Source organism: Balaenoptera ricei, chromosome 7 (assembly GCF_028023285.1).
Source record: "Balaenoptera ricei isolate mBalRic1 chromosome 7, mBalRic1.hap2, whole genome shotgun sequence".
NCBI classification, from domain to species: domain Eukaryota; kingdom Metazoa; phylum Chordata; class Mammalia; order Artiodactyla; family Balaenopteridae; genus Balaenoptera; species Balaenoptera ricei.
Window position 1 is genome coordinate 17,646,405 of NC_082645.1, and position 16,442 is coordinate 17,662,846.

Below are 16,442 nucleotides of genomic sequence, written 5' to 3' on the forward strand. Positions count from 1 at the left end.
GGGTGTACACTCGTTCTGGAGGCGGCAAGCTAGCTCCAGCAGCCCAGGTGTGCTCCAGCAGGTGACCTGCTGGTTCACTAAAACCTCAGCTTGATATTGGCTCCCCACGAATTGAAATGGAAAGGGCAAAAATTCCTTGAAGGAATCCAAATATCTGAAGGAACAGAGTGTTGGGGTGGATTTATCAACAGCAACCTGCCCACCACCCCCTAACTGTGTCCCCCCGTAAAGCCAAGAAGACACAGAGGCACAGAGAAATACTCTGGCAAGGAGAATGTCAACATCTTGGAAAACTGCCATAAATGCTATTCTCTCTCAGCTGGAGATGCTGATGAGAAATGCTATATTTGGTGGCAGATGGGGTGGTGGCAGATGGGATGACAGAGGATGAGAAGCAACATTAAAGTGCCAGAAGCCAACGTGAATGTTCTGATGCCACAGCTCTTTGGCATCAACTGATCGATCATGGGGCTGCCAGGACTGAAATGGACGGGCAACACCCATGGGGTCCTACTGGACTTGTGTAATATTGAGAAAAAATGTAAAAAAAAAGGTAGACAAAAGGCACTTAGTGTGCCTAGAACAGTGCCTGGCAGATAGTAGGTGTTCAATAAATATTCACTGATTAAACTCCACTGCCCCTTGCCTAATTCCCAGGCTTGAGTCAACAGACCAGGAGCCCCTTCAATGAAGGGGAGACTGGTTACCTGCAATAACATCCTAAGCAACTAGTACTATGAATCTTCTGAAGGCTCCTGTCCTGAGAAACACCTGGACCTTTCAGAAGTCAGTGAACACCGGCTCTGCGCTAACATGAATTCCTGGCCTACGGGAGGGGGCAGGCAGGTCAGGTCATAAACGGAAGCTTGCCGTGAATCCATCTCAGGGTTGCCCACTGGAACCCTGAATCTGTCCTACCGAGACTTCCCCAGCTCCAGAGTGTTCAGCTGGCAAAGACACGCTCAGTCCCTGGTAGAAACTCCACCCCAGTTCCTTCACTCATGATGTGGAGACTGTGGCAGGAAAGGGTAACTGGAAGCCTCTGGAACACCCCCTCCCCTCCAAACTAGGGAATCAAAAGCAATACTTCATCTCTGGTGACTAAGAAGTCACCAGCCAAGGAGTGGAAATCCCTACTGCAGCCCTTTTCAACTTCCCAGCTTGGCTTGTTCAGAAGACATGGGACCTTGAAGAATGCCAGTGGACAGTTTTAGGTTCAACTGTGTGGGTTCTCCTGTGCTGTCCCACAAGCGATCTCCTTAAATGGAACAAATCTGTTAAATCCTTGTCCATTAATCTGGCAACAAGTGTACGTGTGTGCGTGTGTGCGTGTGTGTGTGTGTGTTTCTTGTCTCAGCTGCTGAGTCAGGGATCAGAAGTCAGTGCTTTCCCCACGAGAGGCACAGCAGCATAGCTTCACCACCCTACTTCAGGGCTTCACCGATTCTGTGCCATAATTTAGTGAGCAGAGACCTTGACCTTTCTGCCCCAAAGGACCTCATGCTGGTCTGTGGCATCACACTGACGGGACTTGGAGAATAGCAAGTAGCAAGGTACCCTAATGTGTACTGGAGTGTGGGGCAAAAAATTCCATGAAAACGGGGACTTTCCAGTTCAGCGAAGCCTCAAGGCAGGCAGCAGAGGTGTCCAGTTTTCTGGAACATTTTGCGTAGAGTTTTGAAAGTGAAAGACATGTTGCTGGACTTCGGCCCCCTGCCACCAAGAAAGACGCACAGTGCTGGGCAGGTGTCTGGACTTCTGAAGCAATGTATTCCTCGTTGGATGTGCTGCCCCAGCTCATTCGCTGGGGGATCCCAGAGGCTGCGAGCAGGCTCTCTGCTCTCCTGGCACTGTGAAGGGCTCTCTCACAGGGCCGTCATGCCCCGTTGGTTCCCACAGCGCTCAGAGCAGAGCAAGTCCCAACAGAAGTCTCAGCTGAGGCCCGGGGTTTGAGGGAATGTTCTTGCTCCTGGACCTTGGTGGAGACTGTCTGACCATGTCTGACCATGGGACTCCAACGATCTGAGCTCCCTAGGACGGAGCAGCATTCTTTTTTTTTTTTTTTTTTTGAATTTTAAATTTATTCTATTTATTTATTTTTGGCTGTGTTGGGTCTTCATTTCTGTGCGAGGGCTTTCTCTAGTTGCGGCGAGCGGGGGCCACTCTTCATCGCGGTGCGCGGGCCTCTCACTGTCGCGGCCTCTCTTGTTGCGGAGCACAGGCTCCAGACGCGCAAGCTCAGTAGTTGTGGCTCACGGGCGTAGCTGTTCTACGGCATGTGGGATCTTCCCAGACCAGGGCTCGAACCTGTGTCCTCGGCATTGGCAGGCAGATTCCACTGTGTCACCAGAGAAGCCCTCGGAGCAGCATTCTTGATCAAGCAAGCAACCAAGTCAGGCACCCATCACCGAATGGTCAGTGCAGGCCCAGGCCCAGGAGGGGTCAGGAGGTGGTTCCCTCCACCTCCCACTCCTGTGGCCTCACGGGGCATAACTTGTGACCAGTGTCTGAAGGAAGAGCGTGTGTGAATGGCCTTTATAGGTGGCTCTGCAAGATATACCTGCATAGCCCGAAGTGGACTGCCTGCCATGGTATCTGGGACCCCTCCCGAGGGTGGCTCTGCAGGACAGCAGAAAGGGAGATCCACTGAGAGGCACATCTGCTCACCCCCATGGCACGCACAGAGAGAGGCCTGAGGTGTCTCAGGACCTCCAGGGACCCTAGGGTAGGCACCAGGTGCTGGGGACAAGGAGGGGTGGAAAGGCCTCTGGGGACCAGCTGGGAAGGTGAGGAAAGTGTCCCATGCAAATACTTCCCCAAAGGCCCTCCTTCCGAGGAGGCGGGCAAGCAAGGTGGTTGCTCTGGGATGTCCAGTGACCTGCTTCCCAAGCCACACCTGCCTGTTTCCTGAGCTTCTGATTCTGCCTGGCAGACTTCGCCTCACCTGGGTGACCTGTGACCACTGCCATGGGTGGGGAAGGATGAAGGTCCCAGGCTCACCGCTCTATAAACACACGTACGTTCTGTAGTAAGAGCCTCGCAACCACCTTCAAAGGTGTGGAATTGTTGTCCACAGTTTCCAAATGGGAAAACAAAGACCAACAAATCAGAATTCAAAGGGGGGTCCAAGGGGGCCTGTGTGTTCAGAGTTACAGCTCTCACAGCTGCCAGGTTCCCCTGTTCTTCAAAGGCTTCTCCTGCACTCACTAAGTGTCTGAAAGGCTCCGTCCCTCTCCCCTCCCAGTGTTTGTGTGCATGAATTATCCCTGTGGTGTGAGCTGATTCACATGCTGCTCTTCCAGACTGGCTGAGGAACAGGCTGAGGGCAGGGCTCAGGCAGGTCCAGCTCTGGGCCATCTGCCCTCTTGCCACTTTCCCCAGAGCTCTCAGAGCCAGAGAACTTGACCTGGGTCCTTCAGCCTGCACTCTAGGAGAAGGTGGCCTCACAGCCAAGTAGGGCAGCTCCCCTGACCATGGACAGCCCCGCTGTCTGCTTGCCCGGTGCACAGCTGCCCACTCTGGGGCCTGTCACTCCGACAACACTTCCCTGACTTCCCTGCCTCTGTTTTTATGCAGCTGGTCCCAGGCAGAGCCAGCCCAATCCGTTTCTCACCTGGGGAGGTGGGGCCTGGCAATCTGCTGCCTACTGCTCCCCACGGGGCCCCCGTCGGGGCACGGGAGGTCTGGGAAGGGGCGCCCTTCGTGTAGAAGTCTGAAACTCCCCAGGTTCCTGTTTCCCTACCCCTGCTTAAACACCCTTCCTCAGAACTGTGTCCCAACCCGGTCGGTATGCTCCCTCGGTACCTCGGTACCTCGGGTATCCTCAGCCTGGGAAATGACAACATCAACCTCTTCCTGGGCACCGACTGGACCAGGCACAAGCCGTCCTTCCCGGAACCGGCGATCCGACGCGGAGGGGCCGAGGCTGCCAAGCGCCCTGCGTGCTGAGAGCGAGCAGGTGCGGGGGAGGCCGGGCACTGGGCGGTCTCCCTCGCCGAGGGTGGCCCGGGGGGGCAGCCGTCCAGCCCGCCTCCAACGAGCACCTCTCCTTCTCCGCAATCTGGGCGGCAACGCTCCCGGTCTCCCGATCGGCACTTGGAAAGTTGGCAGGGAGCGCCCGGGGTGCCCCCACCCACCCGCATGCCCAGCGGTCAGCCCGGGGAGCAGCGGTGCGCGCCGGCTCTGCTCCCCACGCGTGGCCAGACACCGCCCAGCGCTGACCGCGGGCCCCGAGACGCCGCCTCTCACCTTGAAGAAGCTCCGGAGGAAGTGCACGACGCTGAGCATGGTGGCCCACTCGCAGCACCGAGAGCCGAGCCGCCCGGCCAGGCTCCCGGAACGGCGCCTCGCGCCCCGCCCCCGGCCCGCCCCGGCCGCCCAGACGCACCGCCTCCTCGCGCCCCGCCGCTCGGGCACCCCAGGGCCACCGGCGCGTCCGATACGCACGGACGCCTGCCGGCGCACTCCGCGGACACGGCCCGCGGGCCCAAGGAGTCCCCCTCCCGTGGCTCGTCCAGCGCCCCGCGGAGCTCCTGGGCGGACCGGGAGCCTGGGAGTGTTTAATAAGAAAGGAAGCGCCCCGCACATCTGCACAAACGCCGCACACAGGAGCGCATCCGCATCCTACGCGGCGCGCGCCCCCGCGACCTGCGACTCCGGGTCCCTGCCCCTCCGGGGGAAGGGTGGTCTGTTGTGCCTGAGAGCTTTGCTTTTCAACCTTCGAGAACTTTCAGGACGTTTGCCCAGCATTCTCAGTTGCCAGTTGAGGAAACTGAGTCCCAGGGACGCCCAGCAACACGTATGCGCTCACTCACCCGGTGAGAGGCAAGTGTGGTCTGGAGTCCCTAGAACCGAATCCTGGGTCCAGAACCCACTCTCGCTGCCCTCCCTACCTTTTTTTAAATTTTTTATAGCTACTTTATTTATTTATTTATTTATTTATTTATTTATTTATTTATTTATTTTTGGCTGTGTTGGGTCTTCGGTTCGTGCGAGGGCTTTCTCTAGTTGCGGCAAGCGGGGGCCACTCTTCATCGCGGTGCGGGGACCGCTCTTCATCGCGGTGCGCAGGCCTTTCACTATCGCGGCCCCTCCCGTTGCGGGGCACAGGCTCCAGACGCGCAGGCTCAGTAGTTGTGGCTCACGGGCCCAGCTGCTCCGTGGCATGTGGGATCTTCCCAGACCAGGGCTCGAACCCGTGTCCCCTGCATTAGCAGGCAGATTCTCAACCACTGCGCCACCAGGGAAGCCCCCTCCCTACCTTTTTAGGTATGTTCCTGCAGGTAGGATGCAGGAGAGAATCGTCCCGCAGGTAGAGGAGAGCTGTCTTCTGCTAAGGAGCAAGGGGAGGTCCTGGTGTTTTCTTCGTGGGGTTTAAGGAGGTGCCCGCCCAGGAGACATGCTCCCGCTAGCCACGACGGCCACAGGATTTCTATGCACAAACACAAATGCGTTTACTTTAATTTCTTTTAAAATCAAAAGAAAAAACCTGAGAATAATAATAATAATAATAATAATAATAATAAAAAAATCCAGCCTGGATTATATTCATATTTACACACTGCTGTAAAAAATAATTTTAAATATATATATATATATATATATATATATTTATGCCGGCAGGGCCCCAAGAAGGACAAGTGCCAAGGGCTCATGGGTGTCATACTGCAGTCCTGCTCCAAGCCCCCCACTTCTGGGACCAGGAGTCTCATGGAGGCTTAGCATCTGCCCAGACTGGCTTTGCATGCCCCTGCCCACGCCTGCCCCCTCATCCAATTCCTGGTCCACTTGAATGCTATTCCTGGTCAGCAGCACATGTCCAGTGTTGCCTGGCAGACGATGTTTCCCCCCATACCCAACCTCTCTCTGCTTCTCCCGGGTCCTCAGAGCAGCCTGGGCAGGGTGGAAAGTCTGGGAGGTAAATGCCTAGAATTTGTGGGTTCTGGGAGCAGAGCAGGCAGCCTTGAGATCATCTGTAAGTCCTGCTTACTCATACCCAACTCTCCATTTCCTGGGGTCCATGGACCTTGTGAGAAGCATGTCCCTGGTGGTGGGAGGAAAGGCATTGTATAATCTTGGTCTCTCCCTCTAAGCCCTTTTCTTTAGCTTGGGAGAGGAAGACCTGCCTGATGGGATTGCTGTGGAGGTTAAAGGAGAAGTTAAATCTCAGAGGTGCTCAGCAAATGTTAATTCCCTCTTCTTTGTAGCCTTAAAGTGCTAAAGCCCCTGGCGGTCCAGTGAAAATACACAGCCCCCTGGCCACAGAGTCCACAGTTACCCGACCTTATCAGACCAGTCAAGGAGGCCCTGGATGGCAGGTTCTCAGACTTGAGCATCAGAACGACCTGGTGGACATGTTAGAGCATAGGCTGTCAGGCCCACCCAAGAGTTTCTGGATAGTAGGTCTAGGGTGGGGCCTGGGTATTTGCATTTTAAAAAGTTCCCAAGTGACACTGCTGCTGCTGGTCCTGGGACCACATTCAGAGGATCCCTGGTCCAGGAAGTGGGGTCTGGGCAAAGGGGCAGACCCCAGGTTAGAGAATCACCATCATGACGGTTCCATTTACCAAGCACCTCCCATGTCCCACCCCCGGACTAGGTCCTTGCCATAGCTTATGCCATTTAATCCCTCAGCAGTCCTGGGGGGAATGACAACATTGAATGATCAAGGGGAAGTAAGTCAGATGTAGGCATAAATCTGAGTTCTCCTCTGGAGAGCACGATGTTATGAGTACTTGACTGCATTATGGAGTTAAAGTGTGTGCTCTCTCTTTTGTTATTAAAAGATATAAAGGAAAAAGATCAGCGGTTGCCAGGGGTTAGAAGCACGGGAGGGGTGAATAAATAGGTGGAGCCCAGAGGATTTCTAGGATGGTGAAAATACTCTGTATGATGCTGTAAAGGTAGGTACGTGTCATGGTACATTAGTCAAAACCCATAGAATGTAAAACATCAAGAGTGAACCCTAAATAATGTAAACTATGTACTTCAGGAGATAATGATGTGTTGGTGTAGATTCATCAATTATGATAATCATGTCACTGTGGTGGTGGATATTGATAATAGGGGAGGCTACACACGCGTGTGGGGTGGGGGTATGTGGGAAATCTCTGTACCTTCCTCTCAATTTTGTTGTGAACCTAAAACTGCTCTAAAAACAGTGTTTTTTGTTTTTTTTTTTAAAGGCAGGCCTATTAGATTTGCAGAGGGATTTGCACAACGGGTTTCTAATCAACCAAGCTCACTGTGTTTAAATTCTGTGATTCCAATTTCAAGTCTATCACATTCTGCAGGTTCAGCAGTTTGGAGGGAGGTGAATTGAGTGGTCAGAGAGAAAACATTGCACCAGACGCCAAGAGGCACAGGGGTGGGGGAAGAGCACGGGCTTGGGCAGACAGACGGGGATCACCCTGTGCGTCCGTCGTGGTGCCCTGCCTCCCTCAGTTTACTCCTCTGTCTCAGGTCCCCAGGCACACATAGAGATGGACCTATGCCCCAGTCGGGGTCTGGTGACAGAAACTGCCCCCTCCAGCTAGTCTAGCAGGACAGAGGTTTTAGGAAGAATATGCAGTAGGCCTCGTCCCTTTCTCCACATCTGTCCCCCTGCCAGGCAGAGGCAGGCCGATGCAGACTCACTTCCTGGGTGCCTCTGCGCTGAGGGGAGACCTGGGAGAGCAATTAAAGACAACCACCAGTGGAAGGTGGGCACAGTCCTTGGCAACGCACAGAAGATGCTCACACAGAGTAGACGGAAGAGCATGCAGGAGAAGAGATTCACCTGAACTTCTATTTCACCACTCGAGGGAATCCAAATTCTAAGAGGTAAAGCACCTGTGTGATGGCTCCAGGGAGGCAGGTGGGGTCTGGCCCCCAGTAGCACCGAGCCCAGCTGGAACCTGATGGTCAGGGACAGATGCTCCCAGATTGGAGTGTGGGCTACAGCCAGGACCCGGGTGGCCAAGCAGAGTATGAGTGAGCCCTGGGGGTGGGGTCTCTGGGAAGCTGCACAGAAGGAACCTTGAAAGGGGCTGGGGGTTCAGCCAGGAGGCGCTCCTGAGCAGGGCTGGGCTGGGGTGTCCACAGAGCTCCCTGCTGGATACTGGCCTGGCTCGGCCCTGAGGCCACCAGAGCCCAGAGGAACATTCCATAAGGATTCCTATGAGGGTGTTGATCTCAGGGGGAGTGGTCTTGTTGAGCCTGTCTCCAGAGCGGAGAGCTGCCTGGGACACATTGCCTGGAAGGGGCACAGAGGCACAGGGAGTGAGGGCCAGACAGCACGTGGGCCAGGCAGGGCAGCCCTGCTGAGATTCAGGTGTCCCTGCGTCTTCCCCAAGTCACACACCTAGTGAAGACAGAGGCAGGATTCGAGCCCCTAGGCCTCTGCCCAGGGTTCCCCATCATGGACCACCTTCCTGGAGGGATGGCTGGGAGTGGGCCCGACCCCAGCCCAGCACCAGCTGACCTCCTTCTGCCCTGTCTGAGGAGCCAGACTGACACCATTCCAACCTGGACAGTGGGGGCCTCTCCTGACCAGGACCACCCCACAGGGTCCTGCGCTGCCTTCCTGTGCTCTCCTGTCCCTCCACCACCTCTGCACGTGGGCAAGACGGGCAGCTCTGTGTAAGGACCGTGGAGACTCCAGGCTGGTGTGAAAGTGGAAGCCCTGGAACCCAAGAGCCTGGCTCTGCAGCCAGTGTGTGCTTGAGCAGCTCACCCAGGCCCGTGTGCCTCAGTGTTCTCATCTCTGAAATGGGGGCGATGATAGCCCCAGCTCTCAAGGCTCTGTCCTCACAGTCTTGACGTTCAGTCGTGATTGCTCAAACCCCTTAGCCCTGAAGTTGGTGGGAGGACTAGGGGTTTTTATCGGTCCTTGTGAGGGAATGACCCACCTCCTCCAAGGGGACTGTGAGGGGCGTGAGACTGTCTGGATGGGAGCAGCAGAGATCCTGCCCCAGTTGCCGTGTGGCACCTGTGTGTGGCCGCTGAGAGCCCTAACCATGCTGCAGCGGGGGAATTAGGTCTCCTTGTACTGTCTCATCTACAGTTCGTGGTCATTTCAGAGCCACCCAATAAGATGAAGGTATTCCAGAAATCTTTACTGAGTACCTGACGTGTGCATGCCTGATTCAGGCATTGGGAACAGTCTGCTTTGCCACCATGAGAGGATCCTTGCAAACAAATCAACAAATGGAAAATTACAGATTGGATTAAGTGCCACTGAGGTAAAAAGTGCACCGATGAGGGAAGGAAGGGTGATTTGGGTGACCCAGGAAGACCTTTCGGATCCCTGGAGGAGAAGCCAGTCACATGAAGGCCCAGGGAAAGAAGGCCCTTGAAGAGGGGATACATGCAAAGGCCCTGGCTTCCCAACGAGTTTGGTGGTGGAGGTGGAAAGGAGCCCAAGCAGCTGTACATCAGGGAGCAGAGAGGAAAGTGGTGGGAGGTGAGCTGGGAGCCTAGGTGTGGGGACAGAGCCAGAGGGCCCTGGAGGAGCCAGAGGGCTCTTCCAGGATGCCAGCCCAGGTTTACGTGGTGATTGCCTCCCCTGCTCAACTGGGAGCCCTCTGAGGGCAGGAGCAGATGCCCCCAGACCTCCGTCCTTGCGGACAGCTCCGCCCATCCAGTGGCCGGGTGGTGACTGGTGCCATGGGCGCTGGATCTGAGCAGAGGCCTGCCTGGGCGTCGAGCACAGCTGCCCCCAACCTCTGTGCCACGAGCCATCCAACGGATTGAGGGGCTCGTGCAGCCATCTGCATGTCAAAGGCCAACGTAAGAACAAGCTTCACGTGTTTCCCTGACATGGCACCTTCCTCCTGGGCACCAGCCTTCCCTTTGCCATGGAGGACCTGCTCTGTCTAAACAGGGTCTCTGAGGACCTACGAGTACTGAGGACTCCTCGGGCGGCAGAGTTAGGGCCTCACTAAAGACGAGACCGCTAATTCTAGGAGCAACGAGTTCTGGTCCCCATGCTTCCTGACTGATGTCAGCATTTGCCAGGGGGCCTTGGGAACGGGACCTGTTCCGGCGGCCCGGGGCTCAGTGTGCCCATGCCTCAATCCCTCTGCGCCCAGGGATCCCCGTCCTGCTGGGGCAGCGCAGTCATCTCAGGGCAGGGGCACCCGGGCTCTGATGGGCCACAGCCGAGGGGCCCTTCTCCCTCTGAGAGGTGAGCCTGCACGTGGAGAAGGGGCTTACCGTGACACAGGGCAGCGGGGAGTCGGGGAGTGAGTAGGGCAGGGACACTCTGAAAGCAGAGAGCACGTGGCCAGGTGTGAGGCATCCCAGCAGGAGTAGACACTGTGAGAAGGCGGGAGGATGGGACGCACGCCTGCAGCTGGGTCAGCCAAGACGGGAACCCGAGCACCCTGAGGCCGGGAGGGTGTCATCCGCTCTACTCCCTGGCTTCGGGCCTGGACACAGGTGAGCATCACAGGACGCCTACGACCCAGGCCTCCCAGGCAGCCGCCCCTGCCCACACGATCCCTGCTCTGTGATCCTCTATCTCCCCCAGCTGTGAGCTCTGAGGGGGCAGGGACCCTGCTCTCTGAGTCCCTTGGGACTGGACCCCAAACTTCACACGTTCAAAACTGAATCCTTGTTCCCCGCACCGCCCAAGTGGCGCCTTCCCCAGGGCTCCTCCCATGTCACTGAGTAACACTCTTACCCCTCCACTTGGGCAAAAAATCAGTTTCCTCCCTTTCCAAAAGCCCTACACTCAGTTTACCAGCACTTCCTGTGGGATGTACCTCAAGCCCACCCCTCCCAGCTACCTCCACTGCCTCAGCCCTGCTCCAACCATTGCCCCCCCTGCCCCGAGGCCCCCAAGGTGGTCTCAAAGGTCTGATTCCATCTGCGCCCAACTCAGTGGCTTCCTTCTGCCCTTAAAACAATCCACACCCCTCCCTGTGGCCTCCAGGGACTCATGCATATCCCTTCCTGGGGAGGAAGCTACTCTTCAGAGAGAAGGAGCAGGACTTAGTCCTTGTGGGGGGCGGGCGGGTTAGGGGCTCTGGGACCTTCAGGCAGGAGAGCCTTTCAGGAAGGGGCACCAACTACGTCATATCTCACGCAGAATGTCACTGGTGCCCCAGGAGGTGCCGGGCCTGGGCCCCACAGCAGGACTGGGCCACGCTTTCCGCGGAGCTGGGAGGTGGAACTCTGGGGAAATGACCCAGGTGCAGACCAGGGCTCTGGGCCCCTCTGGCAGGATGTTCACTGCCCCCGGCTCTCCGCGCCAGGAGCCAGGACAGGGCTGACTGCAGCGAGGGTGAAGCTGGGGCATTTTGAACCCAGAGACATGGAGGATTTGACACTAGTGTGACCAGCTTGGTGCATGAATACACAGCCCGCTCCCGTCTCTCCCCCGAGCCTTCCACATCCCCAGTGAGCCTCTGCGCAGCCCCCTGAAGTCACGACTCATGAACAGCAAAGAAGAGTGTCTGTAGAGTGTCTGGCCAACACCACAGATGGTTTATTACAAAGTGAAAGAGAAGAAAAAGAAATGCGAAGGAAGAAAAAGGGAAGGAGGAGCCCACAGAGTCTTCATTTGGGAGCAATGGCAGCCTTCTTTTTCTGTCTTTGCTGCTGGAGCCCTTGACGGGAGCAGGGTGGGTGCGTTCAGGGACCCCCCCCCCCCCCGCACACACATCCTCAGGGAAATCACTAGGGGCCACGAGAGAACCGGACCCTGGGTTGGGAGAGACCCAGAGGGCTGGCCAGGGCTGAGGAACGCCTTCCAGGGGCTGAGCTGGGACGAAAGGCAGATGGGGGTCTGCTGGAACCTGGGCGTGCGGGAGCCTCAGCGGCGGGATTGGGACCTTCATCCACAGCCCCTCCTCCCTGGACCACCTGCCCCTGCCCTGCGCTTCCACCACCCCTCACGTGCTGGCATGAACTGTCCTGTCCTCGTCTGGGACCACCCCTCCACCTCCCCACATCCGGCCCCTGAATTCCTGGAGCAGGGCCGTGCGTGCCACTGCTGCGGGACACTGTCACTGCTAGGCGCCCCTTTTCTCAGTTCAGGGTCACAGTTGATTTTAGCAGGGGTGGGCAGAGCGAGGATGAGTACCTGAGAGGGACCATCAGCAGGCGTGTCTGGGAGCTTGCCTTTGAACCGAGGTCTGCAGGGGACACGGAGCCGGTGACTTCGGGATTCCAAGGCAGAGCCTGGTTGGGGATGCTCTGTGGAGGGGTCCTCAGGTGCGGAGCCCCCCAGGTGTGGGGATGAGCTGGCCGCACTTGGTGCCGTGCTGGAGGCAGCCTGGGGGAACTGCTGGGAGCATGGGCTCCGGGCCCTGCCACAGCTGGTTCTGTAGCTTGAGGCAGCTTACTTGACTCTTCTGTGCCTCCGTTTCCTCATCTGTAAAACAGGGGCAGTCACTGCACCTGCCTTCTAGGGCTGCTGTGAACGTATATGGAGGTGTCAGCATAAGCCTCGAGTCTTGGAGGAGGTAAGTGCATTCCACTGAGCTGGGACCCCCCCTCCCAGCGCCTGGCCAGGGAAGCGGGTGTTGACGAAAGAAGGAATGACAGACAGAGTCGGCTTTGATACCCACCTGTTAGCACTGGTCACCTCTGAGGCCAGGTTTTTCCCTTTAAAAGCAGTTGCATGTTTTGATTCATTTTATTATTTTATTAATGATAAATGACGCCAATGAGAAGTGGGATCTTTGTGTGCAAAGCAGGCCCTCCCCTGAGCAGCTCAGCTCACTGGGCCAGGCCTCCCCACTCCTTCCTCCCCACCAAGAACCTCCAGCTGAGCCCTGTCAGCCCCCAGAACCAGGAGAGGTAATAATAAAAGTTTCCATTAGGCCCCTCCATTTTGGGGTGCTTACTGCCTCCTGTGGTTGAGGCCTGAGTCACTACGCAAAGCAGGGCTTAACCAGTCACTCCGGCGGGGTCAGCTCCCACGTTACTGTGTCTGTGTGTGTTACGGAATTGCTTAAGTTACCACCACTGCATGGCATGATCCTCAAGGAAGGGGTGCCATGTGCATCTGTGACCATGCAGCCTGGCACATAATGCAGGTTGTGACTCGAGGGCATGAGGGTTTGGAGCAGCTCCTGGGGGACTTCGTGGGGAGGGGCCTGAGCTAGGCTCAGGAGGCCTTGAAGGGCTGGAGGGAGGGGTGAGCACAGGACTGCAGGCAAGTGCAGGGCGATGGCAGCAGAGGAAACGACCCTGATCTGGGGCCAGCAGGGCCCCTGGAGAGACCAGTGGGCACATCAGATTCCCAGCTTCGCAGGAGAGGATCCAGAGCAGCTGGAGTGAGGGCAGGAGCTTACTTGGGGCTGAGTTGGGCCAGCAGGGGGGCAGCGCTGGGCAGAGGAGGGGACGGAGTTGGACCGGAAGACGCCGGTCTCCAGGGAGATGCCACCGCTGCCTGGTCTCAAAGAGAGAGTCAAGAATGAGCTTTTGTGTGCAGCAGATTGGGGATGGAGGCGGGTGTGTTCCCAGGCCTGATGGGGAGGGAGGGATGGAGGGAGGAGATGACTGCAGGAGAGAAAGAGGCCATGAAACATGATGAAGATGCCCACCTCGTACCCTCACCAGGCAACAAGTGGCTTTTATTTCAGGCCCAGAAGGCCAGGGGCTGCGTGCTCTGAATAGGGTCCTGGCTAGGGGCTCTGGGGCCTGAGAGAAGCACCCCATTCAGGGTGGAGAAGGCTCAGCCTGTGCTGGTCGGGGGTGGAGCAGGGTTGTGGCCACGTTTGCAGGCCACTCGGCCTTGTTCCTATGACAGGGCCTTCTGCTTCTTCCAGGAGGGCCAAGAGGACACCCAGGTTCAGTCGGAGGAAGAATAAGTCAGAGCATGAAGCCCAAGTCCTCTGAGCTGCAGTGTCACCTCCCACAGGGGGCCTGTCTCCAGTCTTGAGGCAGTCCTGGCACTGAGGGGAAGCATCAGTTGCATGGGAGTGACCCCTGGGCACGACAGGTGGACAGAGCGAGACTGGGTCCTCCTTTGAGAAGGACCGTGCAGCTGGGGAGCAAAGGGCCGCTGTTCTACTGCCCTGCGTGGCTATCCCCAGTCCTGCCTTCCTTATGGGCCAGGCCAGGAAGCTGAGCACCTCCATGCAAACAGCCCATCTTCCCTAGAGGCCACCCTGGGGTCCATGGGCAGGGGATGGGCAGGGCCAGTGCCAGAGGCAGGGTGGGTCCACAGTACTGCTCACTCCCCACACCCCTGCCACAGAATGGGTCCCCAGCACTCCGCCCCGCCCCATCCCCATGGCCGGGCCGGCAGTGGGACAGACTTGGGTCCCTGTGCCCGGGAGCCAGGCCAAGGCTGCTCTTAGCAACAGGGCACACAGGGAAAATCTGCTAATCATTCAGGCTGTGCCTGACTGCCAGCCACTGAGGTTACGTGCTTGTGTGAGATAGCTTTACAGAGGGACAGTGTATGTGTGAATCATTCCTGCTTACACATGGGATGGGAGCTCAAGCAGAACAAAAAGACTGAGTGAGGGTCCACCGCCCTTGTTCACCATTTGAAAGTCTTGGTGACTCATCCTGCTGTGCAAAGCAGGAAGCTGAGATGAGATTTAGAAGGTTCTGCCCAGTGTGCATCTGGGTCTGTGTGAATCAATTCTCTTACACCGAAAACACAGTTTTCAAAACTGAAAGCTGTTTAGCAGCAGTTTAGGCTGTGTTCACAAGAATCTTTAGATTTCGGATGAAGAAATGATACAGATGGTCATGCAATGGGCTGCTCAGGATGTCCTCTTTGTGTGAGTGTGTGCTGGCCCCTGGCTCATGGCCCTGGGGGCCTGTCCATGTCCACAGAGACAGGACTTGGGCCAGCCCTACTGGCCTTCTACCAACCACTCTCCGCAGCACCCAGACCCACACCAAGCTGACAGTTCACCTACATCAGTAGCCCATTTCACAGATGAGGAAACAGAGGCTCAGAAGTCAAAGTAATTCCCTGCAATGTGGGAGTGGCAGACTCGATTCCATCCCAGGTCTGGCTGACTTTCTACTGCATGAACAGGGGATGAGGGTTATGTCCTGAAACTACTGGGCTCATGGGGGTGGTCCCTGGGGATGCAACCAAGTCACAGGGGCATGGCAGGACCTCAGTGTGCATGGGGGTAGGGGTAGAGGCAGCTGGTGCTGAGCTGCCAGAAGAAAGGCCCAGGACAGGTTCCCTTTCCCCTGGGAAAGTCTGCCAGACAGAGCTGGGGCCAGTGTGTGCTTTCAACCCTAAGTCTCCTGTGGTCTGGGAAGCTTCCAGCCTCTGTGGGTATCAGGTTTCTCACCAGGGACTTGGAGATGGCCTCAGAAGTAGGCCTTGGAGGCAGGGGGACCTGAATGAGTGCATGAGGGCCCCTGGGTGCTCGACCTAGTCACTGCCCCACCACCGGGCCCTGGCTGTCATCCAGGGAGGCCAGCTGGTCAGCTAAGAAGCCCACACAGCCGGGGAGTGTGAGGCAGGCAGACACCACAGAGCACGGAGGCTGCATGCTGACCCCCAGGTGGCCGTCACCTGGAAGCGAGGTGACAGCAAGGGGCTCCGTCCTCAGGAGTACTGTAGGTCCTGCACAGGGACAGCCCAGAGTGAGATGGCCACAGATTACCTTTCCCTGGTCCCTCAACAACCAGACTCCAACTTCTTCGGGGCAGGATGGCCCCAACAGCTGCCCAACAAAAGCCCAGCGCCCTTCATCAGAGGGCAGCCTCCCTCCCTCCCGGGTCACTTCTGCCCCACACTCCTCCCACTCCTCCCTCACCACAGCAGCTGCTCCCAGGTGTGAACAAATACTTGCCGTAGTTCTTGGGTTTCCTGGGTTCCTAGTCAGGTGGCCATGGGCGCCCTCCAGAGTGCGGTCTAGGAGAACTGCTCCTGTGTTTCCTTTATTCACACACTCACAATACTTCTCACATCACTTATCAAGCAAGTCTCTGCAACACCAGCTGGTATCCCCCGGCTTAATTCAATTCTGACACTATCTACCCAGCATTCCATCCCACCAGGTAGGAGCTCAGTTCCACCAAACTGCCCCTCCCTCTTCAGAGGACAGTCGCAAGGCCAGCCTGTCCCCGTTCGTGCTGACCCACTGCCTGTGAATCGAGGTGCCCACAACTGCCCCCTTGGGTTGGATAATTTGCTAGAATGGCTCGCAGAGCTCAGGAAAATACTTGCTATGTTTACTGCTTTATTATAAAGGGCGTAATAAAAGATACAGACGAACAGTCAGACGAAGTGGTACCCAGGGTGAAGTGGGGAAGTGGCGCCAGCTTCCGGGCCCTCTCCCGGTACCGCCACATGCTCACCAACGTGCAAGCTCTCTGAGTCCCACACTTCTGGGATCTTTATGGAGGTGCGACTGAATATTAACTCCATTTCCAGCCCCTCTCCCCTCTCTGGAGAGTAGGGGGTGGGGTCGAAACTCCCTAGCTTCTGATCACGGCCCAGTCTAGGAACCCACCCAGACTCACCTCAT

General features: G+C 56.8%; 1 protein-coding gene across 2 annotated transcripts in view; it reads right to left on the reverse strand.

Moving 5' to 3' along the window:
* ARHGEF4 (Rho guanine nucleotide exchange factor 4) overlaps positions 1-4,312 on the reverse strand; it is a 269,860-nt gene extending 265,548 nt beyond the window's left edge. For both annotated transcript variants that reach the window (XM_059927735.1, XM_059927737.1), the window contains exon 1: positions 4,249-4,312. In XM_059927735.1, the coding sequence (XP_059783718.1) occupies positions 4,249-4,287 (39 nt within the window). In that variant the 5' untranslated portion in view covers positions 4,288-4,312. The remainder of the gene's footprint in view (positions 1-4,248) is intronic.
* Between the last annotated feature and the right edge of the window lie 12,130 nt (positions 4,313-16,442).